The 27,558-nt window shown below is 44.1% G+C and overlaps 1 protein-coding gene and 1 pseudogene across 3 annotated transcripts in view; one reads left to right on the top strand and one right to left on the bottom strand.

The window, feature by feature from the left end:
- Positions 1-1,943: 1,943 nt before the first annotated feature.
- ercc8 (excision repair cross-complementation group 8) lies at positions 1,944-13,086 on the bottom strand. Of its 2 annotated transcripts, XM_084180222.1 has the most exons (12): positions 12,708-13,086; positions 12,135-12,230; positions 11,778-11,879; positions 11,420-11,543; positions 10,793-10,874; positions 9,536-9,604; positions 9,215-9,281; positions 8,256-8,359; positions 6,894-7,018; positions 5,596-5,793; positions 3,334-3,426; positions 1,944-2,576 (listed from the first exon to the last, which is right to left on the bottom strand). In XM_084180222.1, exons 1-12 carry the CDS (start codon positions 12,782-12,784, stop codon positions 2,514-2,516), a joined length of 1,200 nt encoding a protein of 399 aa, XP_084036348.1. In that variant the 5' UTR covers positions 12,785-13,086; the 3' UTR covers positions 1,944-2,513. The 2 variants fall into 2 exon arrangements, with proteins under 2 accessions (XP_084036348.1, XP_084036349.1); XM_084180223.1 differs by lacking the exon at positions 5,596-5,793 and having other exon boundaries at positions 1,945-2,576.
- Positions 13,087-13,256: 170 nt separating this feature from the next.
- LOC311144466 (NADH dehydrogenase [ubiquinone] 1 alpha subcomplex assembly factor 2-like) overlaps positions 13,257-27,558 on the top strand; it is a 44,490-nt pseudogene continuing 30,188 nt past the window's right edge. The window contains exon 1 of the transcript XR_014615579.1: positions 13,257-13,397. The product of XR_014615579.1 is annotated as an NADH dehydrogenase [ubiquinone] 1 alpha subcomplex assembly factor 2-like (transcript). The remainder of the gene's footprint in view (positions 13,398-27,558) is intronic.

Raw genomic sequence — 27,558 nt, 5'->3', positions numbered from 1 at the left:
ACACAAATGTTCTATAGGTTTGAGGTCAGGGCTTTGTGATGGCCACTCCAATACATTGACTATGTTGTCCTTAAGCCATTTTTCCACAACTTTGGAAGTACAGTGGGGAAAAAAAGTATTTAGTCAGCCACCAATTGTGCAAGTTCTCCCACTTAAAAAGATGAGAGAGGCCTGTAATTTTCATCATAGGTACACGTCAACTATGACAGACAAATTGAGGAAAAAAATCCAGAAAATCACATTGTAGGATTTTTAATGAATTTATTTGCAAATTATGGTGGAAAATAAGTATTTGGTCAATAACAAAAGTTTCTCAATACTTTGTTATATACCCTGTTGGCAATGACACAGGTCAAACGTTTTCTGTAAGTCTTCACAAGGTTTTCACACACTGTTGCTGGTATTTTGGCCCATTCCTCCATGCAGATCTCCTCTAGAGCAGTGATGTTTTGGGGCTGTCGCTGGGCAACACGGACTTTCAACTCCCTCCAAAGATTTTCTATGGGGTTGAGATCTGGAGACTGGCTAGGCCACTCCAGGACCTTGAAATGCTTCTTACGAAGCCACTCCTTCGTTGCCCGGGCGGTGTGTTTGGGATCATTGTCATGCTGAAAGACCCAGCCACGTTTCATCTTCAATGCCCTTGCTGATGGAAGGAGGTTTTCACTCAAAATCTCACGATACATGGCCCCATTCATTCTTTCCTTTACACGGATCAGTCGTCCTGGTCCCTTTGCAGAAAAACAGCCCCAACACATGATGTTTCCACCCCCATGCTTCACAGTAGGTATGGTGTTCTTTGGATGCAACTCAGCATTCTTTGTCCTCCAAACACAACGAGTTGAGTTTTTACCAAAAAGTTCTATTTTGGTTTTATCTGACCATATGACATTCTCCCAATCCTCTTCTGGATCATCCAAATGCACTCTAGCAAACTTCAGACGGGCCTGGACATGTACTGGCTTAAGCAGGGGGACACGTCTGGCACTGCAGGATTTGAGTCCCTGGCGGCGTAGTGTGTTACCTGATGGTAGGCTTTGTTACTTTGGTCCCAGCTCTCTGCAGGTCATTCACTAGGTCCCCCCGTGTGGTTCTGGGATTTTTGCTCACCGTTCTTGTGATCATTTTGACCCCACGGGGTGAGATCTTGCGTGGAGCCCCAGATCGAGGGAGATAATCAGTGTCTTCCATTTCCTAATAATTGCTCCCACAGTTGATTTCTTCAAACCAAGCTGCTTACCTATTGCAGATTCAGTCTTCCCAGCCTGGTGCAGGTCTACAATTTTGTTTCTAATGTCCTTTGACAGCTCTTTGGTCTTGGCCATAGTGGAGTTTGGAGTGTGACTGTTTGAGGTTGTGGACAGGTGTCTTTTATACTGATAACAAGTTCAAACAGGTGCCATTAATACAGGTAACGAGTGGAGGACAGAGGAGCCTCTTAAAGAAGAAGTTACAGGTCTGTCAGAGCCAGAAATCTTGCTTGTTTGTAGGTGACCAAATACTTATTTTCCACCATAATTTGCAAATAAATTCATTAAAAATCCTACAATGTGATTTTCTGGAGAAAAAAAAACTCAATTTGTCTGTCATAGTTGACGTGTACCTATGATGAAAATTACAGGCCTCTCTCATCTTTTTAAGTGGGAGAACTTGCACAATTGGTGGCTGACTAAATACTTTTTTTCCCCACTGTAGTGTTCTTCAACAAACACCTCTGGGTGTGTCTCAAGCAGTGAAATGATATTATACATGCATGAGGAAAAAAATGTCAAATGTTCTACATAGAAGAGCATACCAAATCCCAGGACAGTGTTTACAATACTGTAATAAGCTTACATAATTGCTGTCACAAACTCCAAACAGTTGTCACTGACTGGTTGGATATTCATATTCATTTCCTAGTGAGCAAACCATTTCTGTACTTACAGCATTCATATAAATTTAGGTTGATGGATGTTTTTTTTATTGACACGTCAATATAAAACCGTTTATGTCAAATTGTTTACATTTACAGTCATTTAGCAGACGCTCTTATCCAGAGCGACTTACAGTTAGTGAGTGCATACATTATTTTATTTTTTTCATACTGGCCCCCCGTGGGAATCGAACCCACAACCCTGGCGTTGCAAACGCCATGCTCTACCAATTGAGCTACATCCCTGCCGGCCATTCCCGCCCCTACCCTGGACGACGCTGGGCCAATTGTGCGCCGCTGGGTTTTCACACTCAACAGTTTCCCATGTGTATCAAGAATGGTCCACCACCCAAAGGACATCCAACCAACTTGACAACTGTGGGTTGGAGTCAACATGGGCCAGCATCCCTGTGGAACGCTTTCGCCACCTTGTAGAGTCCACGTCCCGACGAATTTAGGCTGTTCTGAGGGCAAAAGGTGGTGCAACTCAATATTAGGAAAGTGTTCCTAATGTTTCGTACACTTAGCTTTTTATACAAAATGGAAATATACACTATGTCCGATGGAGTAGGGCTGTACAGGTGGTTGTGTTTATGCATCAGTCCTCATCACTGCTCCATGCGTCTTCAAAAGCATGGTTCACCATAGCCTGGCTCCCACCCTGGGATGGAGAAACACATTCAGTAAAATACTCTCTACTCTCGTGTTGTTTTGAGTTAAAGCGATTAAGTAATCAGGAAAGCATTACAAACATTTCCCAAGTGCAAGCAAGCAATTATTATTCTGTTTCCAAAACTAAATATAACTGGTGACACTGCATTGGGAGCTGGCTGAAGATGCCTATAGACATAATTTCATCAGCACCTGGGGAATGTAGCCAAGTTGAGGCTGTGTGTGTGTGTGTGTGTGTGTACCGAGTTACCCTAGTAAGGTGCTGCATAAGCCACAACCCCTATGATCTAATTTCTGTGTGCACAAAGGCGAAGTTTGTTTGCATTGTCGTGACTGGTCCCAGAGCCGACTAGGTGAAACATCTGCCGATGTGCCCTTGAGCAAGGCACTTACCCCTAATTGTTCCTGTAAGTCGCTCTGGATAAGAGCATCTGCTAAATGACTAAAATGTAAATGGACTGGTATCAAATAATAAGGTCCTACTAGATGCCTGTCTATTAGTCTGGCTAATGTGACAGCATTTTAGAATGAGAACAGGGACCTGCGTATTATTACATTTACATTTTAGTCATTTAGCAGACGCTCTTATCCAGAGTGACTTACAGTTAGTGAGTGCATATATTTTTCATAATGGCCCCCCGTGGGAATCGAACCCACAACACTGGCGTTGCAAGCGCCATGCTCTACCAACTGAGCTACAGGAGGGCCGAGCATTCTTTCATTTTTCCTGCTGTGTAGCCTCCTACCTTGGCGGCTGTCCCTTCTCCTTCCATGTCTGGGGGTCGTAGAACAGGAACCCAGGCTAGGATGTTACAGTCTTTACCTCCGCTGTACAGCTCCTGGAAACACGCAGAAGAGAGGAGTGCTTTAGCCTGGGTCTCAATACTCTGTGCTCTTTACGTCCCGGCCAGAGCCATATATTTATCTAAATATATGGCTCTGGTCCTGGCTGCTCTTGTACCCATTTTGTCTGCACCTCAACTCCCATTTGGTTTAATCTCTGTGTCCCATATACACATGTTAGCATTTGGTCCTAAATTAGCCAAGTTTGTCAAGTGGAAAGAAACATGTTGGGGAAGTATCCTGTCCAGAGTTATTACAGCAGTGTCTACCTTATGAAACACTAGACTCAAAACAATGACATAATCATCATCCAGGAAAACAACCAATAGAAGTTCATCAAGTCCAAACCTGCCAATCATTTGAAGAGGTGTATTTGTGGGTGGCAGGTAGCTAGCGGTTAAGAGTGTTGGGCCAGTAACCGAAAGGTCGCTTGTTTGAATCCCTAAGTCGACTAGGTGAAAAATCGGTCGATCTGCCCTTGAGCAAGGCACTCAACCCTAATTGCTCCTTTAAGTCACTCTGGATAAAAGTATCTGGTAAATGACTAAAATGTAAAATGTGGCATTAGCCTACTTCAACTAAAAAAGACAAGAAGCAAAAAATAAATTCCAGAACTATGTGTTCTTTCCAAATAAACAAACACTAGTTGCTCCGCCACATTCTTACAGCTTTAGTAAGTAGGACGTTAGGCGGATATACTCTGACACCATAACTAATGTCTAACACAAATACTACTGTGATGAGATATGAAATGTGATGTGCATGAGTAGGATATGCATAACACTGAGATACTAAGGAAACTGTATAATCATGTATACTGCCCTACCAAGCAAAAAGACTAACTGCAAATTTGGTCCAAAATGAGTTAATGTCATTTTTGCTACATTAAATACATGCTTAATCATGTGGACAAGTATCCTGCCTCTATTGTATTGTGTTTTGGAGAAAATGGGGGTCATGTTAGCAGTAACTGCATAAGGTTACTGTGAAACCAAGGTAAATAAAAGCCGTTTTCCTCAGTTCCACGCTATGAGCAGTTACTGCCTTTTTGCTTGGTAGGGCAGTATAAGGGAATTTATGCGCCATTACGTGGTATAGCAGTTGGAGTAAAGAAAGGAAAGACATGCCTTGGCAAAAGGAGATGTTATCGGATGATATGACATAGCACTACCCCGTTCTTCAACAAACCTCCCATTGCAGTACTTTGACAAGTAAACAAAACTCTCCATAAAAGAGAACAAACTGATTTCTGGCCTTCACCTTTATAATATAATAATAATATGCCATTTAGCAGACGCTTTTATCCAAAGCGACTTACAGTCATGTGCGCATACATTTTTACGTATGGGTGGTCCCGGGGATCGAACCCACTACCCTGGCGTTACAAGCGCCATGCTCTACCAATTAAGCTACAGAGGACCACCTTTATAATCATTAAGGCCCAATTGTTTTTCATACCCCTGTGACTAGGCCATGGCTAATGGCTTTACATGAGGATGTTGACTTTAATATGTAATCTATTCAAGGGTAAGTTACCTACTGTAGCCTACCTCAAACACTCCCCCACTACACCTCACAGATCTTGTCCTGCTAACCTTAACCATTAACAGGAAAATGCAAAAGAGGTGAGGCCGTCTCAATTCAGTATTTTCTCTGATTAACATTAGTGAATGGCCACAGTGTTCCGTACCTTCCATGGCAGGTTATCATATCATCTGTGACGACTGTACCATAACAAACTGACAATGCGTCAGCTATCTACGCGCAGGATCCTGATAATGTGGGTAGAATATGAATTTGTTATGATTCTCTGTGAGGTACAGGAGGCCTTCAAGGCCTCTGGTCTGCTAGGGTTGTATTCATTAGGAACCAAACAGAAGCAAATGGGTAGAAACAGGGAGGGACCTACCAGGTTTTCCAATGCAAAACATTTTGCTATGGTTTGCTCCAGTGTGCACTAATGAATATGACCCACGTCTCAGAGACCTTGGCTCAACTTAGGAACAATATGATGGCACATGAGCTGATTTACATGAACATGCGTAAGGTATTGATAATGAACAAACATAATGACGTTAATAACACTGTCATTTCTTATTAGTCTATAGCCATAAAGGATGGACAGATGCACCGACAGACAGACAGGCAGACAGTCAGTCAGTCACCTGGTAGTCGGGGTGGAACTGGCAGCAGTCCACGTTGTTGTAGTGTCCCCTCAGCATGGTCACAAGTTCCCCGGTGTGTAGAGCGTACACAACCACCGAGCTGCCACAAGGTACAAACACAAACTCCGGGCTGCAGCCACGAGACACCGTGATCTTTAACCCCTTACGGCTTTCGTTACTCACCTTCCCATAGTTCACCTGAGAGACAGAGAGCAGTTGGGAAGGTCAGTTGGATGGATGACCAAGCTAACAGTAGAACAGCACTTCAACTATCAAACTGCTACAGTACATTATGTAGAGTGGTCATAAGCATGGAGGAATTCAGAAACCAGGTTAAATATAGACCTCAACATGTGTTGTACTGATACGGACTACGCCAGCTAAAGTGGGCTTCCCTCGGATTCGTCGAGTTCAATGTTTAAAGATGTACTGTATAACCCATTTCAGACAGAAGATGTGGTATGTTACCTGTAAAAAATAAGGCAATGTTTATATGACCCCCTTTCATACAGCCCCTTACTTACCACTTATTTCAGTGGGTAACTGTCTAATTGGGGAGGGATGGGGGGTGTTGTTAAACCATGGAGGCTGTTTGCAGTTCAAATTAGGGAGGTGTTAAACAATGGAAGTGTTAATGAATTTACCTGCAAAAAGCAGAGCACCATTCACACAGACCTGATTCCTGTATTTTGGTTACAGGGTCTGTGAAAATACAGGAATCATGACTAGGTCTTTAGGTGGCTTTTATTCAATTTTTCCATGTTTTACCCCCTACCCCTTTCAGATATACGAAAAAGCTGGTATAAAAATGCAGGCATGGTATATTAGTGGGATTTTGGTCTGTGTATGAAAGGGATATATGTCTTCAAGTCATCATGCAGGCAACCTGTTTCTCCTAACCTAAAGCAGCACAGGACCTTTATGTGAAGGCTTGAGGCCTTCACCTGCAGACCCAGTTAGTGAGGGGAAGTTTATGTATGGGAGGTAATGGGGTTAGAGGCACAAGGCACACTGATGTCCCTTAGTGCCGAGGCCGCTGTCGCAGAGAGGGATGGCTACTGATCATTTAGGGTAAGGCCTGGAAGAGCCACACGCGCTATGTAATGTGTTACAGACAAGGCCTCCAGGGATGGGCAGGAAACGTGCACGCACGCACGCACACAAACACACACAGGGCATCAGGGGTAGAGCCTTGTCCTCACCCTCATCCATTGGATCCCCGCCAGACAACTTTTCCACCCTCTCTTTCTTTCTCTCTCTCTCTCTCTGTATCTCTCACACACACACACATAACCTACCAGTGTGTTCTTTCCATTGGCGCTGTTCCACAGTCTCATGCGGTCGTCTGTTCCCGTGGTGAGAAGGTAGAGGCCGTCCACCGTGAAGCAGAGGCCATTTACCCTTCCATTATGGGCTGTGTTCACTGGCAAACACACACGCGTCATTAAACGCCAATGAGATAATGTAACTATTATTTAAGGGGAAAGGACACAGTTTTATCTGGGAAGAGCGTTTGGTAATCATGTCACTCAACCCTTTATCGCTTCTCTTTACCCCATTAAATTATTTTATTTTTTTTTTATTTTTTTTCACCAGGTAAGCCAGTTGAGAACAAGTTCTCATTTACAACTGCGACCTGGCCAAGATAAAGCAAAGCAGTGCGATAAAAACAACACAGAGTTACATATGGGGTAAAAAACATAAAGTCAAAAATACAACAGAAAATATATATACAGTGTGTGCAAATGTAGCAAGTTATGGAGGTAAGGCAATAAATAGGCTATAGTGCAAAATAATTACAATAGTATTAACACTGGAATGCTAGATGTGCAAGAGATTATGTGCAAATAGAGATACTGGGGTGCAAAAGAGCAAAATAAATAACAATATAGGGATGAGGTAGTTGGGTGGGCTAATTTCAGATGGGCTGTGTACAGGTGCAGTGATCGGTAAGGTGCTCTGACAACTGATGCTTAAAGTTAGTGAGGGAGATAAGAGTCTCCAGCTTCAGAGATTTTTGCAATTCGTTCCAGTCATTGGCAGCAGAGAACTGGAAGGAATGGCGGCCAAAGGAGGTGTTGTCACCACTCTTTCACTATCACGTAGACATCTCTCCATCCAGCTCTTTTCTCTCTACCCATCTCTCACCCTTAAATGGTTTCTCTCTCTTTGTATCAGTTTTCTTTCCATCAATAGCAAACAGCAATCAGCAAGCAAAAGCATTTGCTCCCGGGCTAGTAGAGTAGAAACTGGTTTCCCCCCATAGCTAGGAGCTGTTCTCTCATAGCCAGGGGGTCAGGGAGCAGGGAGAGGACAGACAGACATCTCGAGAATGTAGCCTACAGCTCGCCTCCAGTGAGACACCTTGTTATTACAACTAAGCTTTGCTGATGACAAATGGATAAGTGAATTTTGTGAATTTCACAATGTTGCATCAGATAGATGCACTGGCTATGCAGGTCTGTTCAGTGTGTGTGTGTGTGTGTGTGTGTGTGTGTGTGTGTGTGCGCAGTACTAATAGGTGTCATAACACCAGCATTGTTCCAATGAGGTAAACTGGAGGTGTATACATTAGTGGTCCTCTGCTTGAGATGTCTGATGTGTTGTGTGGCTGTGGGGGGAGTCAGGGAGAGGGGGGAAGTGTGACAGTTTGTTCCTACCTGCGTCTGACGAGGTCTTGGACTTGTCCCCGTTGTGTTGGTCCAGAGAGAACAGACTCCCTGAGGCCCGACGCACATCCCATACCAACACCCTGCTGTCAGTACTGAGAGAGAAAGACAGAGACAGAGCGAGAGAGAGAGACAGAGCAACAGAGAGAGAGAGAAATAGAGAGACAGCAACAGAGAGAGAGAGATAGAGAAATAGAGAGACAGAGCAACAGAAAGAGAGTGAGAGAGAGAGAGAGAGAGAGAGAGAGACATGAGAACCCTAAATCAACAGCCTTCCATCCCTCACCTATCCCTCAGGGGACATGTGTCAGCCCCTTAGGGCCCTATAGGGATATAATGTAGAAATGTCCCCTAACTGGTCTGCAGATGAAGGTTCACATCACTGGGCATCAACAACGTAACACTACAACAAGGCAACACAGTCCCTTAAATTGTCCAGCTATAGTGCCTCACATTTCCTCAAAACAGCCCTCCGTATAAAAAAAGAATCTCACTCCATACAACATTTCCAAAGACAGTGTGCTTCACTGTCCAATTGCCCATGTTATCAGTAGCAGTTGAAATGCTGCTCAGTTGTTTTTCAAATCACTTACAGCCCAAAGGGACAGTGATTTGATCCCAATGGTTTAATTAGCTGATCTAATTTGGCGTAAACCAGCGGAGTACTCTCTCCCTGCCATATGCTGCGTTGTTATTCCCAGGGAATAGAGGCTGGTACAGTCTCTCTGTGTGCCAATGCTTCCAGATAGCAATGAGCTCAGGTAAATCCCTTTCACACTTTCACTAGCTACATTGGCATTTCTATGATACTTGGGCGTGAAATGAGGGAGGGACATTTATCTAAAGGCCCTTTAAGGTAGTTGTATCTGTGGTTGTATCAATAAAATATTGATATTGACCAATACAATTTGATTTGATCATCTCTCCAGGTGTGGTGTAAGTTGGCCTACCTGGCTGTAGCTAAAATGTGCTCATATCTTGGCGACCACCGGACAGATAGGACCTCACCTCTGTGACCTGTGGGATAGAAAGGACAGTCAGTGGAAGTGTGTATGTGTGTACACGTTTTACTATATTTGTGAGTACCAGAAGTCCTCACAAGTATAGTAGACTAAAATTCTGAGAAGTGAGGACATTTTGCCAGTTTTAGGCTTAGGGGTTAAGTTTAGGGAAAATAGGATTTTGAATGGGAATCAATTGTTGGTCCCCAAAAAGTCCTCACAAGTATAGTAAGACATAGGGGTGGGTGGGTGGGTGGGTGTGGCTCTCACCCTGCAGAACCTGGATGCGTGAGCCAGACTTCAGGTCACAGAGCTGTACTTTCTGGTCTTTGGTACCCACTGAGAACACACAGATCAAGGGATTAATTGAGAGGTTACATACAGTACATGACTAAGACAAAGAAAAACATCTACTTTCACTGTGTGTGTTAACGCTTCGTGACAGAGGAGAAACTGAAGGCCCTGGTTCTCTCAGATGAGATAGGAGTGTATATAAAGAGAGCAGTTCTACTCTTGGATAAACATGAGCTAATAACACACATAATTCACATAGGGGATGAGAGCTGTCAGGGAGCTAGTGTTGACAGGGATGGACACAAAATAACCAGGGTTGGGTCCATCTGTTTGAAACCCGTTAGAAATAAAATGATAATTCTGGTCCGCCTGTCAAATTCTGATAATTCTAGCACCACCAGAACTTTCCAGAAAAAGGTTGATTGCTCCATCAGTAAAATGTGTAATTGAAAGACTTCATGGCATTTTGTTTTGAGTTCGGGGAAAATCTCAGAGAGACAAAGAACAACAGAGCGAGAGAGAGCAGTGTGGGCATTGGGAAGGTATGTGTACCCAGTCTGTCCTGCTCTGTCAGCAGGGAGGCAGAGCCTGGATTCCTGTCATGTCTCCAGAACAGCACGTCTCTCTAAACTGTTCCTGAGTCAGTTTCAACCCCTGACACCCCTAGGGGCATACACTCTGTACCACACAGCTGTTTCACAATCAACATTTTATTTTATTTTGTTTGATTTACTGAGGCCTCATATGTTCATTCTTAGATTATATCAGTAAGACATAGACAGTAAATAATATTTTAAGCGCATGACACACAAACACACATACACAAACAAGTCAGTATTCGACGTCCATCCATGTCTGAGGACGTCGGGAGATGATGTGGAAACCGGCCACTAGGGGCAACAGTGAGCGCTGTTACCTTCAAGTAGGTTTCGGTTTTGCTAGGGCATTCTGGACTGAGATGAGGGATGGTGGATGGGCGTAAGCATCTGCCTCTAGTGCCAAAGGTTGCATGTTCGAAATCCAGCGATAGAAAGTAGTTTTTTTAGATGTTTATTTTAAGCCAAACCTTAACCCTTACCTTAGGCATTAACTCAAAATAGTTAACCATAAACACTTAAAAATGTGACTTTTGGAACAACTTTGAAATTTGATGTTTAAGAAACATGGATGAACGTCTAATTCTGACGTGAGACTGTGAGAGCTTGTTGCACACACACACACTATCACACACACCTGCGATGAGGCTGTGTTTCATGGCAATGGGGGACATGTGGTGACTGTAGACGTTTCCTTCAAACTGGAACACTTCAGCGGGCTACAGACACACAGGAAGGAGAGGGAACTATCAGCTTTAGTTCAACCTGAACATAAACTTGATATCTCTGTGCTGTAGAGAGACAACACTACCAGATGGGAAGAGCAAAAATGTATAGAAAACCACTGTTCAGTCAGTCGGTCAGCCGGCCAGTCAGCCAGTACAATTGGAAAGAACACTCGTGACTGACTGACTCAATGGGACCAGGAGACAGAAATGAGGGATACAGCTGTGAGACTGGGAGAGGAATGGAGGGGGGTGGAGGAGAGAAATGGAGGGGAATGGAGGAGAGGAATGGAGGGGAGTGGAGGAGAGCAGAGAAGGACATGGCAGTGTGGGAGAGCAGGGCATGGGACTAGGAAGCTGGAGGAGGGGATTAGAGCGACAGTTACAATGCAAATCCCTCTGCAAACAAGTGTTGGTGTCTCCTAGCTGACTCTGAGGTAACCATGGCACAGCGTAATTCTAGCTCATCACAGAGAGCACCATATGGGCATATGAGGCAGAGAGAGAGAGAGACAAAGAGTAAGGTATGTAAGGTATACCTTTAGTGTTTCAGTGTCCCAGATCTTCATGGTTTTGTCAAAGGAGCTGGAGACAAACATGCCTGTGTCGTGCGGGTACCACTGCACTGTCTCTACACTGAACCTGTGGACATACCGACTGGACCTGCAACATAAACACACTCACAGTGACCACCAGAGCTATTATCTCTCTCTCTCACACACACACACACACACACACACACACACAAGAGCCTTTCTCTCTCACACACACACACACACACACACAGCACACCAGAGCCTTTCTCTCTCACACACACGTCCACAAATATTTTGTGAAGTACACTATCATAGTGATACTGCCATCTAGTGGATGCTACCAGGTATGTGAGCCACACACCTGCCTACAGTGCAGACTGCTTTACAGGTGTACTGGGGTTTCCTGCTGTTGTTCTCCAGGTCATACACCACAATCACACCATCTGCTCCTCCAGATAGCATGCTACAGAACAGACACGAGGAGAGGGTTATCTCCCAATGAAATAGCACCAGAAGGATTCTAAAGATGTGCTATATAGGCAACACATGTCTATGTTGAGTTGTAGGAGGTTGCTCATGTATCAAGTTATGTTGAACTCAGGTGATGACGGAAGTATGCAGCATTAGGTTACATGTTATAGGCCTAGGCTATATGGTAATCATAACAAATAATGTCCTCAATTGACATATTGTCAGACCTACTACCAATGATACTTACTATCTGCCCTCAATGACTTCAATGTCTATGGTGTTTATGCCGTTGCTATGGATTCGAGCCACATCTCTGTCATGATTCAGCTCTAAATTGAGGACCCTTAAGAGAAAACAAAGGAGACAGAGTCATGACGTCAGGTCGGAAAGTAGGATATGCCCGAAAGATACCCGAGTTCCCAACATGGAATTCTAAGTAGGATGATCGTGCAAAACGATTTTTCCCAGTCGGAGCTCGTTTATTTACCGAGTTCTTAGTTGCCATGAACGCACTAAAGTCGGAGATTTCCGAGTTCCCAGTTGTTTTGAATGCGGCATAAGCCCCACACCCCAACAGGGAAACCTAGTTAATTACCACAGCCAGTCACAAACCCCGCCTTTTTATACAATGTATCTTCATAAAATGTGACTTTAAACCTAGCCACACTGTTAACCTTATGCCTAACCTTAAATTAAGTCCAAAAAGCAAATTGTTGTTTTCATGAATTTGTACCATATGGCCAATTTTGACTGTGACAACGACAAACAATGGTAACAATAGTGTTCCCATGCATGATATGGCCAACATTCCCTCACTCACCTCCGTGTTGACTCTGCCCGTCTCAGACGAAGTGGGTCGTCAAGTCCAGCCTGTCTTGCTGTTAGAAAACCCAACATCTTCCCACAATAAATTAATCTTTAAATTACTTAGCTAGCTAGTCTTGCTGGAATGTTTATGGTTGTTCTCAAGCTAGCATAGCTAGCTAATTGTTAGCTAGCGGGTTGGTTACCCATCTACACGTTCAATATCGTTAGCCACTAAACTAGCTTTGCAAACGCTTTGTGTGTACAATACATATTTGTGATCTGGGATTGATACAAATCCGATCGAATAATTTTATGTCATTATTTAACACCCTTTAGCTAGCTAGCTAACATCCAGTCAACAAGGGATGTGTGGGTGGCCATATTGTTACGTCAGGATTTTTGGAACCGCTCTGGGATAACAAGCGCACTCATTGGTTACTCTGATTCAGTCATCTAATCAAAAAATATCTTACTGTTATCTATTTTTAGATTGCATAAACAACAAATCCAATTGAACATGAGTTGATAGGTCTGGTTGTATGGTGAAGTATACGAGCACGATAGCTGCCTATATCATATTTTCTCAATATGAGCAGGATCGGAGGTCTATTACGCCGGACCTTTGGGGTGATAAAAGAACATGTGGGCAGCGACCATTTAGGAAATAAATACTACTGGCAGCCAGAGCAAAAGACTTGGACGGGTAAGTGGCTAACGTTACCTCATCCCCTCTATAAACTTTGACCTAGACGGACACCTCTGTCTTGTCCTACATAGCTACTTGTAGCTACGCAGGTATCTTCTAGAACTGTGCGATTTTATTACTGTAACGAGAAGCTATGCATTTTCGCTACGTAGCTAAGGTTACAGTAAATGTGTGCAGACTGTACAGAGCAATATTTGGTATAGGCTACAGTATCATATGTAACAGTAGCTAGCTAATATGAATTTCAATATTATAAATATAGTTAAAACTGTGACCAAACGTCCTATACAATTATGTTTTTAATCGGGATGATCACATTAGTTGTATTTTGAATTCTGATCTGTTTGTTACAACGTTATTGAGATCTTGGCTGTCACTTTTTGCTTTGTAAGATATGACCACTAGATGGAGTGCATGTACCTGTTTTGATATAATATACACTACATGCCCAAAAGTATGTGGACACCCCTTCAAATGAGTGGATTTGGCTATTTCAGCCACACCCGTTGCTGACAGGTGTATAAAATCGAGGACACCGCCATGCAATCTCCATAGACAAACATTGGCAGTAGAATGGCACGTACTGAAGGGCTCAGTGACTTTCAATGTGGCACTGTCATAGAATGCCACCTTTCTAACAAATCAGTTCCTCAAATTTCTGCCCTGCTAGAGCTGCCCCAGTCAACTGTAAGTGCTGTTATTGTGAAGTGGAAACGTCTAGGAGCAACAACGGCTCAGCAGCGAAGTGGTAGGCCACACAAGCTCACAGAACAGGACCACTGAAGCGCGTAGCGCATAAAAATAGTCTGTCCTCGGTTGCAACACTCACTACCAAGTTCCAAACTGCCTCTGGAAGCAATGTCAGCACAATAACTGTTAGTCGGGAGCTTTGTGAAATGGGTTTCCATGGCCGAGCAGACACACACAAGCCTAAGATCACCATGCGCAATGCCAAGCGTCGGCTGGAGTGGAACTACCTGCCCGTATGCATAGTGCCAACTGTAAAGTTTGGTGGAGGAGGAGTAATGGTCTGGGGCTGATTTACATGGTTCAGGCTAGTCCCCCTAGTTCCAGTGAAGGGAAATCTTAACGATACAGCATACAATTACATTCTAGACAATTCTGTGCTTCCAACTTGGTGGCAACAGTTTGGGGAAGGCCCTTTCCTGTTTCAGCATGACAATGCCCCCGTGTACAAAGCGAGGTCCATCCCGAAATGGTTTGTCGAGATCGGTGTGGAAGAACTTGACTGGCCTGCACAGAGCCCTGACCTCAACCCCATCGAACACCTTTGGGATGAATTGGAACCCCAACTGAGAGCCAGGCCTAATCGCCCAACATCAGTGCCCGACCTCACTAATGCTCTTATGGCTGAATGGATGTTCCAACATCTAGTGGAAAGCCTTCCCAAAAGAGTGGAGGCTGTTATAGCAGCAAAGGGGAGACAAACTCCATATTAATGCCCATGATTCTGGAGTGAGATGTTCGACAAGTAAGTGTCCACATACTTTTGGCCATGTAGTGTATCTAACAAACTACATCAGCTTCTTCAACAAATGTCTCACTCTCCACTTCCTTGTCTGTTAATTGCAGCATATTTGACACGTCAAAGCTCACTGAAGCCCATCTCTGTTTAAACATCTCATTCAAGCCATTATATAATATGACACTGCAACCATGTCACATAATTACAATCAGTTAATCTCCCTCTACTCTTCAGACACACACATTCCATTCAACCTGTGTATGAGGATGTAGAACGAGGTCAGATCTCCCCAGTTGAGACATGAAGAAGATCTCAATTGCATCCTCTTGCCCAGTGGTGTAGTGGTCCCTGGAGAAGTGGGTATACTCTCAGTATTCACCTTTTTTTTTTTTAAGTAGTCCAGAAAAAAGCCCTGTTTTAGAAACAGTGACATGTAAGACTATGATTTAGTTTACCCAAAAATATGTAATTTCTACTTGCACACTATTATAAAATGATCATGACTTGATTAGGAGCAGTTTGTAGTTACTACTGGTCACAAGAGCAGCCTGGATGAATGTAAAATGTATTTATCATGAGGCAAACAGGAAATGGTGTTTCGATTATTTTTTGCACATTTATTTAAATAAAATACTTCAAATCTGAAGGTGACAATGCATCCTTGTTCATATTGCTATATGCTTTGTTTTGAACATGTTCATTTACCGGTAAATCATTCAACAAAATATGTTACAACAATATTTAGTTAACAATTAACAAAAATATATGCATTAACAACACATCAACAGTGATATACTCTCTCAACCCAGCACTGGGTTTCTGACCTTTGCTCATACTACAGTATATTCCAGACAAATTTGCTTTCTGCAGGAGCTTTCACACTGCACTGTCTAGAACGCACCGAAGAGGCAGCACGATGGCTCTTCAACCAGGTCCTTGTATATTTTCTAGGATCAAACTTGGAAGTTGGTGGGCCGTTGATATTAATCATCATCAAGTTTGATATGTTTGAGATCAGAAGGACAGCCCTCTTGTCTGAGCTTATATTGTTCATAAGGCTAAAATTCCTCTCACACTCTGCTGTACCGACAGGGAATGTTTTCATACAGTTCATAAGTGGTTTTAGGTCCTTGGGCTCACTACTGGGCTCTTCCAGTAGGTCCCGCATCCCATTCAGTGCTTGGTCTGTGCACAAGTTAAATCGCTTGCACAGTCGCTTAACTTGTTCTTCACCATGGCGGATGCTGGGCTTTGATGGCCACTTACTCTGATCAAGGATGCTGAGGTCCATGATGGTCTCATCTTCAAAAGACAAGCGTTTCTCCAGATTGTTCACAAGGCTTTGTAAGAACTGGCCTGGATTGATAGACTTCAGCTTTGCATTTGTTTTCAGGGCTATAGACCGATACTCCCCAGTCTGTTTTGCTTCTAAAGCCTCACTATATTTCTCACCTGGACTCTCTTTGAATGACTGGATCACTCTGATTGAGCGTTTCAGCAGATGCTCTGCTCTGAGGAGCGTTATAGAACGAGACTGAAGCTCCTGTGACAGGAGACTTAGTTCATGGAGAGTGTCGTACATGAGGCCAAGGTCACAAATGAATTCTGGACTTTGAACACGGTCTAACAAACCTCTGTACATCTGCCTCTCTTTGGTGGACCTCATCTCATCACTGCAAGCATTTTTAAAGTGCTGCACAAGAGCTCCCAGGGATGTCCAAACAGCACGAACAGTCCGAAAGCTACTGGCCACCCAGCGTACATCCAAGATTCTGCCAATGCGAAGAAGTTGTGAGCCTACTTCAGCTGCTGCATTAACAAGTTCACGTTCATTTTTGTTTGACACACTATACAGAGAGTATAGCTTCTGGATAAAAGTTTTAAAGTGATTGACAGAGTTTACCTCATCAACTGCATCTGACACAGCAAGTTCAAGTCTATGGTTCATGCAGTGCCATACAAAAAGCTTTGGGAATCTCAAAGTCAGTCTGGTTGCTACTCCTGACTTCTTTCCTAGCATGACACTGGCTCCATCAGATAAAAATGTTACCCAGTTTTCATGAAGCCACTCTTCTGTAAAGCCAGCATTAGTTAAACAGGTGAGTAACGCCTGTAATATGCCATCTGCTCTCTGATTTTCCAGTTCAACAAGTTCCAGGAATATGAACTCAGGGCTTTCTTCTTGAATTGATGCTTTAATAGAAACTGTCATGACAGCTTTGTGACTTAAAGAAGATGCCTCGTCAATTAGGACAGCTAACTTACTGGATGATGCTATAATGCTACTGATGATTTTGCTCTGCATCTCACTAGCAACATGTTGTATTATTTGTGTTGCACTGTAACGTGAATGAAGTATTGAGCCCATTTTTACACCATTCAGTTCCTGCAGCTCAATGAGGCTCTCATGGTCAGAAAAGGGTCGGTTCTTTTTGGCCAGATGGTAGGCTGTTCGAAACACAGCTTCAGTTTCCTTCATGTAGGACTCAGTCATAGTCTCCACTGCATTCTCAATGGCAGCTTCTTTCTGTTGCTCTGCCACCTTCACAGCCTGAGTGTGGGCCTTGGACAACGCATGTTTCCTCACCTTATTTCTCAAGATTGACAAACTTGTTGTTCTACTTCCCTGGCCAGACACTTGAATTTCAAAGTTCATCCATTCTCTTGAGAGCGATACACCTTGTCCTTGCTCCTTGTCGATCCCAATGGAGTTCACACTGCTACAGACCAGACATCCTGCGAAGCATAAACAAACAATGTAACTACTCCTGTATCCACAGCTGTACGTGTGCATGGTCCTTTACACACACACACACACACACACACACACACACACAAAGTTATCTGTGCCCACTGTTTCAGAAGTTACCCAAACTAGCAATCTACCTAAACTTACCCAATTTTTTGTTTTTGGATCCCAACCAGGGGTTCTTGGATTTGAAGTCTTCTGTTTGTTTAGCACTCCACAGGTCTGGCCAGTCATTATTGATGTCTACAGACAACAACAAAACTAATTATGCATCTCCCTGTCTCTCTCTCTCTCACACACTTACACACACACACACACACACACACACACACACACTACTGTGATCACAATAGTCATCAGCAAGACATGGGTCCCCCTCTTTACATTAACAATCTGCATAACCAAGTGGAAATATTTTCAGCAAGTGAAGCTGAAGCATACAGGAGATTAGTGAGTGAAATACTTGGGAGAGTTTATTTAACAAAAAAACAACAAATTTAACACAAAATGTACAAAATGTTATATAACAGTAGCATTGTAAAAAACAAACATGGATACAGACAAAATAAATAGAAGGGCAATAAAATAAATAACATCACACAGAAATTCAAAATGAGGCTTAATCTGTCAAAATCACCTTTTGTTACAGTGTGAGGCTTCACTTTTCAATAAACTGGAGATGCAATTTACTGCCTGTGTGTTCTGACCTGGTGGTGGTAGACTGGATCCTTCTCTATGCTCACACTGACTTGCCTGGCTAGCTCCCGGTTGAGAGCTGCCAGGGCTGCTGGTTTTAGGGGTGGGGTCTGCCTGGGCCTGATCTGGGCCTGATTTGTGCCTCTTTACAAAAAAGTCTGCAATATCTCCCTTCCTTTTCATGGTTACCTGTCCCTATACAAAATAAGACAGCCTGATTAGACCTCAATATTGTTTTAGGCTGAATCTTAAACTATTTGTCCCCATTCTTGTGTTTTAACTTACTTAAAAATCAACTACCAGCTTAGCTACTATGCAATTAAACTAGATCATATAGGTTAGTTAGGGCTAAGTAACTTGGCTAATGTTATAATTTAGGGCTTAGTAACTTGGCTAACGTTATAATTTAGACCTTTACAATAATAAACAAGCTTCATAAACATTGAGATAATCAGTTTCATCAGTCTGGTATGAAATTCTTATGAACTGGGTTGATTAAACACTTACTGAAAACCAACAATGCCCCGGTTTCCCCACATTATCCCAATCTACGTAGCTAGCTTCATAACGTTAGCCGACTCGCACTAACTATTGGCGGCAACATCTCTTCTCCTCTAAATGTGCAGTCACTGGCAATTTGCCAGTAGTTTAAAATAATGATTCATTTGGAAACCACCTTAAAACTTACCTCAGAATGATGTCTTCCATCAACTGGGGTGGCACACCGCCGCTTGTGTCCTTTCTTCATCCGTTGTTTGGTCTGCTGCCGTTATCGTAGTCAAGTGGCACCGGCACCTGAGTTTTTTTTTTTTTTTTTTTCACTGGCACCTGAGGTATTAGCGATATTTTCCTCGGCATGACCCGCCCTACTCTGCCTCTGATTGGCTCATCAGTCCTCATGCCTAAAGTTAACCAATCTAATCAGTGAAAGCAGCGAGTACCAGCCAATTAGAGGCAGAGGAGGGTGGGTCATGGCTTCACTATCCCCGAGGAAGAAAATAGGCAATCTGACTCACAGATATTACTGAATGATGCGCATCAGGGGGGATTTAGAAGTGGGTATACGCAATGCTGACTGAAAAATAAGTAGGTATACGCCGTATACCAGCGTATACCCTGGACTACACCTCTGCTCTTGCCTCTCTCCTCGTCTCCTTTTCAAAAACCCATTGGATCTTTCGGGCATATCCTACTTTCCGACCTGACGTCATGACTCTGTCTCCTTTGTTTTCTCTTAAGGGTCCTCAATTTAGAGCTGAATCATGACAGAGATGTGGCTCGAATCCATAGCAACGGTATGTAACATAACGTATCAGCCAGGCCTCGGATATGAGTCAGCAGGCTAATCCGTGGTGAGTAGGCACTGTTGTCATTTAACAAGGTCGAGGACATACAGGCTGTTCACCTGTAGACTGAATTAGCTTCTTTACCTCGTCTCCTCTCCTTCACATGACCAATGACTTGACACGGCTCCTTGTCAGAGGTCAGGGGTCATATGCCAAAGGGTGAGGAGGACTCCGCCCCTGGACATGACACTGTTAGTTAACCTGCCATATTCTGTTGGATAGCACAAGGACACAAAGAAATAGGCCTACATGACTGGATATATTTAGACCAGATTCAAGTGGTTTGACTAGGACTGCATTATCAGTCTATAAAACCATATTAGCTTTATTCATTTACCAGATAATCTCCCTCTCGTGGTGTAGGATTTAGCGAGGAGATATTGGCCTGTTACCCGTTCACTTACTAACTGTACTGAGACTGATGTTGTTGATGTCATTGTCATCTGCATGTTTCTTTGGGAGACCTCTGCCCACCTCATACTCATTACTAATGTCAGGTTACCGTTCAGCTGTTTCTAAGCATGTAGGTGGCTGGGTATTCAAACATCACAGAGGCCTGTGTTCAGCACAATATACTGTAGGTCTAGGCCTAGGCTACTGCGCAGTGCTGCTGCTGCTGCTACCAGTATTGGGACCTCCTTTGTTATTCATTAATTAGGCCTATGTGATTTCTCGATAGGACCTTCCGTGCATTAATAGGCTAGGCATCAATTTCCAGTCAATCAATCTTACATGCACACTTATGCCATCACATATTTGGCTGTGTAATGGCACCGGTCATAATGGTCGTTTTTTCCCACTCACTCTTCCTCAGGAAGGCCAGAGCTTTCATCAGCTACGCACGCTCTCTCTTTCTCCTCTTTCTTTCTATCTTTCTCTCACGCCAACCTAGTGAAAATGAAGGGGATGTATTATTCAGTCCATATGTCTTGCTTAAGTGAGCTCTTTTTCATCTTAAACTGATTGGCCAAACGTGGGCTGAGGCCCTGAGGCACAGACAGACTGCAGGCTGGCTCTCTACAACAGCAGCACAGGTGGGGGAGGTAACAAGAGAAAGCTGTTCTCTCTCTCTCTCTCTCTCTCTCTCTCTTTCTCTCTCTCTCTCTGTCTCTCTGTCTCTCTATCTCTCTCACTCTCTCTCTCTCTCTCTCTCTGTCTCTCTGTCTCTCTGTCTCTCTCTCTCTCTCTGTCTCTCTGTCTCTCTCTCTCTCTCTCTCTCTCTCTCTCTGTCTCTCTCTGTCTCCCTCTCTCTCTCTCTCTGTCTCTCTCTCTGTCTCTCTGTCTCTCTCTCTCTCTCTCTCTCTCTCTCTCTCTCTCTAGTAGATGCATAGGTAGCTCTCTCTCTCTTTCTCTCCCTCTCTCAACAATCTATCTGCCCAATCTATTCATCTGCCCTATATTGGGCTATACCTTTTTTGTGCTTTACTGCTCCTATTTTCTATCCCTCTCAATCTGTTGCGCTGTAGAAAACTGGAGCGTAAGTAGAAAACTGGGGCGTAAGTAATGATGTGTGTTGTGTTCGGTTCGGTTGCCCAGGACAGAATTGGTTGCTAAGCTCTAATGGACAAAAGCAGAGGGAAAAGTATTCCAGTGTTGTTATTTTGTTCAAGCTATCTCTATCCTCTCCCTTCTATCTCTATCCTCTCCCTTCTATCTCTATCCTCTCCCTTCATTCGCAGGAGAAAGAGACAGAGATATCGTGGACGTAAGTCGGGGTGCCTCGTAAGGATCCGACGGCGAGCGAGTAAACTGCCTCTTCCATCATTCCTATTAACCAATGTTAAATCATTTGAGAATAAATTAGATGACCTAAGAGTACGATTATCCTACCAACGGGACATTAAAAACTGTAATATCTTATGTTTCACTGAGTCGTGGCTGAACGACGACATGGACAACATACAGCTAGCGGGCTATACGCTACATCGGCAGTATAGAACGGCTGACTCCGGTAAGACCACGGGTGGCGGTCTGTGTATATTTGTAAACAACAGCTGGTGCACAAAATCAAATACTAAGGAAGTCTTATGATAAGCTGTAGACCACACTATTTACCAAGAGAGTTTTCATCTGTATTTTTCATAGCTGTCTATTTACCACCACAAACCAATGCTGGCATTAAGATTGCACTCAATGAGCTGTATAAGGCCATAACTAAACAGGAAAAGCTCATCCAGAGGCAGCGCTCCTAGTGGCCGGGGACTTTAATGCAGGGAAACTCAAATCCGTTCTACCTAATTTCTACCAGCATGTTAAATGTGCAACCAGAGGAAAAAATACTCTAGACCACCTTTACTCCACACACAGAGACGCATACAAAGCTCTCCCTCGCCCTCCATTTGGCAAATCTGACCATAACTCTATCCTCCTGATTTCTGCTTATAAGCAAAAACTAAAGCAGGAAGCACCAGTGACTCGGTTAATAACAAAGTGGTCAGATGACGCAGATGCTAAGCTACAGGACTGTTTTGCTAGCACAGACTGGAACATGTTCCGGGATTCTTCAGATAGCATTGAGGAGTACACCACATCAGTCACTGGCTTCATCAATAAGGGCATCGATGACATCGTCCCCACAGTGACCGTACGTACATACCCCAACCAGAAGCCATGGATTACAGGCAACATCCGCACTGAGCTAAAGGGTAGAGCTTCTGCTTTCAAGAAGCGGGACTCTAACCCGTACGCTTATAAGAAATCCCGCTATGCCCTCCGACAAACCATCAAACAGGCAAAGCGTCAATACAGGACTAAGATTGAATCGTACTACACTGACTATGATGCTCGTTGGATGTGGCAGGGCTTGAAAACTATTACAGACTACAAAGGGAAGCACAGCCGCGAGCTGCCCAGTGACACAAGCCACTTCTATGCTCACTTCGAGGCAAGCAACACTGAAGCATGCATGAGAGCACCAGCTGTTCCGGATGACTATGTGATCACGCTCTCCGTAGCCGATGTGAGTAAGACTTTTAAGCAGGTCAACATTCACAAGGCTGCAGGGCCAGACGGATTGCCAGGACGTGTACTCCGAGCATGTGCTGACCAACTGGCAAGTGTCTTCACCGACATTTTCAACATGTCCTTGACTGAGACTGTAATACCAACATGTTTCAAGCAGACCACCATAGTCCCCGTGCCCAAGGACACTAAGATAACCTGCCTAAATGACTACCGACCCGTAGCACTGACGTCTATAGCCATGAAGTGGTTTGAAAGGCTGGTCATGGCTCACATCAACACCATTATCCCAGAAACCCTAGACCCACTCCAATTTGCATACCACCCCAACAGATCCACAGATGATGCAATCTCTATTGCACTCCACACTGCCCTTTCCCACCTGGACAACAGGAACACCTACATGAGAATGCTATTCATTGACTACAGCTCAGCGTTCAACACCATAGTGCCCTCAAAGCTCATCACTAAGCTAAGGATCCTGGGACTAAACACCTCCCTCTGCAATTGGATCCTGGACTTCCTGACGGGCCGCCCCCAGGTGGTAAGGATAGGTAACAACACATCTGCCACGCTGATCCTCAACACGGTGGCCCCTCAGGGGTGCGTGCTCAGTCCCCTCCTGTACTCCCTGTTCACCCATGACTGCATGGCCAGGCACGACTCCAACACCATCATTAAGTTTGCCGACGACACAACAGTGGTAGGCCTGATCACCGACAATGATGAGAAAGCCTATAGGGAGGAGGTCAGAGACCTGGCCATGTGGTGCCAGGATAACATCCTCTCCCTCAACGTGACAAAGACAAAGGAGATGATTGTGGACTACAGGAAAGAAAAGAGGACTGAGCACGCCCCCATTCTCATCGACGGGGCTGTAGTAGAACAGGTTGAGAGCTTCAAGTTCCTTGGTGTCCACATCACCAACGAACTATCATGGTCCAAACACACCAAGACAGTCGTGAAGAGGGCATGACAAAGCCTATTCCCCCTCAGGAGACTGAAAATATTTGGCATGGGTCCTCAGATCCTCAGTGCGTACGGCCCAGTACATCACTGGGGCCAAGCTTCCTGCCATCCAGGACCTCTATACCAGGCGGTGTCAGAGGAAGGCCCTCAAAATTGTCAAAGACTCCAGCCACCCTAGTCATAGACTGTTCTCTCTGCTACCGCACGGCAAGTGGTACTTTTTATCTCCCTCCCTCTTCCTTCCTCAGCTGCACTGTCGGGTGCAATGTCAAACAAGCCCAATTTTGGTCCCCATAATGCAACACACTTTGAAAGGCGGCAATCAACGATGGTCACCAACTTGACAAACGTAATCCGCTCGAACACACCCAATGGGCCGTGTTCGAGAGCATCAAATCCATGATGCATTGTGGGTAAATGGTGACTGACTAACTGATCTACAAATAATAATGAGTAGTTATTAATGATGCAAGTTGATTTGTAGATCAGCAAGCAGTGGTGGAAAAAGTATCCAATTGTCATACTTGAGTAAAAGTAAAGATATCTTAATAGAAAATGACTTAAGTGAAAGTCACCCAGTAAAATACTACTTCAGTCTAAAAGTATTTGGTTTTAAATATACTTAAGTATCAAAAGTAAAAGTATAAATCATTTCAAATTCCTTATATTAAGAAAACCAGACGGCACAACTTTCATTTTTTTTTTTTTTTTTTACAGATAGCCAGGGGCACACTCCAACACATAATACAAACTAAGCATTTGTGTTTAGTTAGTCCACCAGATCAGACGCAGTAAAGATGACCAGGGATGTTCTCTTGATAAGTGTATGAATTTGACAATTTTCCTGTCCTGCTAAGCATTGAAAATGTAACGAGTACTTTTGGGTGTCAGGGGAAATGTATGGAGTTAAAAGTACATTATTTTCTTTAGGAATGTAGTGAAGTAAAAGTTGTCAAAAATATAAATAGGAAAGTACAGATACCCTCAAACTACTTAAATTGTACTTTCAAGTATTTTTACTTAAGTACTTTACACCACTGCACGTCCTCCATCTCTTTCCTTTCTCTGTACTCCAGCTCTTTTTGAAGCCTGTCCAGAGCTGTGTAGAATATCAGAGTGGTTGTGTTACTGTGTGAAAGGCTGGGTCCAGCAGCATATTACAGTACTCTGCCCTGCCCTGCTGCTGGGGATCCTGCCTCTGCCTGTACACTACAGAAAGCCTTTTAGCCTGGTTGCCAGTCCAATCTAGCTTTAGCTAACTCCTTTGCCATATTCATACTAAAGGAGAAACATACTGGCTATCTGAGAAACATAATGAGTACACAGAACCTCTATCTATGCCTTAGAAATGAATAGAAGGCCTACCTCCATGCCCCTAGCCTGGACTGCCTGGTGGTTACTGGTTAGCCAGATCTGTTTCCAAACATGACAATGACAAAGGAGTTGGCTGAAGGCAAACTTAGCCTAGATCTGGCTACCAGGCTACAATGCCTCTGTCAATATGAACACAGAGCCTATAAGCCTATGCCTCTCTGTGTCTCTCTGTGTCTCTCTGTGTGTCTCTGTGTGCCTCTCTGTGCCTCCCTGTGCCTCCCTGTGCCTGTCTGTGTCTCTCTGTGATTATGTGTGCCCCTCTGTGTCTCTCTGTGTCTCTGTGTGTCCCCAGACTGGTTCAGCCTCACACCGCCAGGACGCCTTATCACACTGCCTGGATGAAAGCAAGGCATTCTGGGGATTGGCCCATTTGTCTTAATGGCAGGGCTGCAGCACTGACACCTTCCCCTTCTTTCATTTAGGGAGAGGAGAGCTGACATTATCGCCCGCTGCAGGCGGATTGTAAAATAATTGCCTGTATGATTGCTCTTTTTTTCTTGCCTCTTTGAGGAGGTGTAGCTTTTGTCTTGGAATCAATGGCTGCTCAATAGTGGACAGGGGAAAGGCAGCCTCCTTTCATGTGGCAGTGAAAATGATGTATTTTTAGTGCTCTTCACTTAGCGCTGTATGCTATTCAGTTGTAATCTATTGGTCCCTGCGCTGTGTGAGGAGGAATCCGATCTGGAATACCTCACCATCAAATGCCGACCGCATTACCTCCCAAGATCATTTTCTTCGGTTATAGTCACTGCCGTGTACATCCCTCCACAAGCCGACACCGCGACGGCTCTCAAGGAACTACACTGGACTTTGTGCAAACTGTAAACTGCAGATCCTGAGGCCGCATTTATTGTAGATGTGGACTTTAATAAAGGAAATTGGAGTAAAACGCTCCCAAAATTCAATCAGCTTTCTCCTTTGCTACTCACGGCAAAAACATTCTTTACCATTGCTACTCTCCCTTCCGGGACGGCTACAAGGCCCTCCATCCCCCTCCCTTCAGGAAATCTAACCACACCTCCATCCTGATCCTCCTCGCCCATAGGCAGAAACTTAAAAGGTGCACTATGCAGAAATCGCTCCGCCATTTCCTGGTTGCTAAAATTATAATAGGTTGCCTAATTTCAGTTTATGTGACAAAACATGCAACTATAGTGTAGAGAATGGTTGTACCATCTAAACCACTGTGAATTATTTTTTCCATAACGGAAAATATTTTCAGCTGTTTGAAGCTGGTGTACAAAACCGAAAGTGAAAGACGCAAAAACAAAACTTAAGATAGGAAGCATAGAAATAGTGCACATAGAACACTTCTTAGACTTTCTTTTAATGAGAATGACAGATATATAACTCACATTTCTATGCGAATTTGGTCGGGTCACCCAAAAAGTTACATATTGCAGCTTTAAGCAGGAAGCACCCATGGTATGGACTGTTCAATGTTGGTCTGACCAATCGGTATCTATGCTTCTAGATTGTTTTGATCACGCGGACTGGGATATGTTCCAGGTCGGTTCTGGGAATAATATCGACGTATACACTGGATCGGTGACTGGGTTCATCAGGAAGTGCATAGGGGACGTTGTTCCTACTGTGACGGTTAGAAACCATGGATAGATGGCAGCCTTCGCGCAAAACTGAAAGCGCGAACCACTGCATTTAAACGTGGTGACTGGGAACATGGATGTGTACAAACAGAACAACTATGACCTCCATAAGGCAATCAGTGGAGTTGCAATTCAACGGCTTAGATACGAGACAGATTATAAAGGGAAAGCCAGCCACATCGAGGACACCGATGCCTCACTTCCGGACAAGCTAAACACCTTTGCCCGCTTTGAGGAAAGCGACACCAAGCCACCGACGTGGGCCCCCGCTCACGAGGACTGTGTTCTCCAGGTCTCCGTGGCTGACGTGAGTAAAACATTTAAGCGTGTTAACCCTTGCAAGGCTGCCGGCCTAGACAACATCCCAAGCCGCATCCTCAGAGCATAAACTGACCAGCTGTCTGGAGTGTTTACAGACATATTCAATGTCTCACTATCCCAGTCTGTTGTCCCAACTTGCTTCAAGATGTCCACCATCGATCATGCACCCAATAAATCGAAGGTAACTGAACTAAATGACTATCGCCCCGGAGCATTCGCTTCTGTAATCATGAAGTGCTTTGAGAGGCTAGTTAAGGTCCTTATTTTTACCTGACACCCTAGACCCACTACAATTTGCATAACGCCCCAACAGATCCACAGACGACACAATTGCCTTTGCACTGCACACTGCCCTATCCCAACTGGACAAGTGGAATACCTATGTAAGAATGATGTTCATCGATTACAGCTCAGCGTTTTTACATTTTAGTCATTTTAGCAGATGCTTATCCAGAGCGATTTACAGTAGTGACTGCATACATTTTTGTACTGGTCCCTCGTGGGAATTTAACCCACAACCCTGGCGTTGCAAGCGCTATGCTCTACCAACTGAGCCACATGGGAACTTCAACACCATAGTGCCCTCCGAGCTCATAACTAAGCCCTGGGTCTGAACCCCTCCCTGTCCTGGAATTCCTGACGGTCCTCA

The sequence above is a fragment of the Coregonus lavaretus genome (assembly GCF_964263955.1).
Source record: "Coregonus lavaretus genome assembly, chromosome: 17".
Taxonomy (NCBI): Eukaryota; Metazoa; Chordata; class Actinopteri; order Salmoniformes; family Salmonidae; genus Coregonus; species Coregonus lavaretus.
This window is presented reverse-complemented; position numbering and strand designations above follow the sequence as displayed.

What these genes read in the sequence shown, in the direction of transcription:
- ercc8 (XM_084180222.1), bottom strand. Translation starts at nt 12,784, where the DNA reads ATGTTGGGTTTTCTAACAGCAAGACAGGCTGGACTTGACGACCCACTT. An exon ending in GAAACACAGCCTCATCGCAG is followed by an intron (nt 9,605 to 10,792) that starts GTGTGTGTGATA and finishes GTGTGTTCTCAG; the next exon opens with TGGGTACCAAAGACCAGAAA. An exon ending in CCAATGGAAAGAACACACTG is followed by an intron (nt 5,794 to 6,893) that starts GTAGGTTATGTG and finishes TCTGTCTCTCAG; the next exon opens with GTGAACTATGGGAAGGTGAG.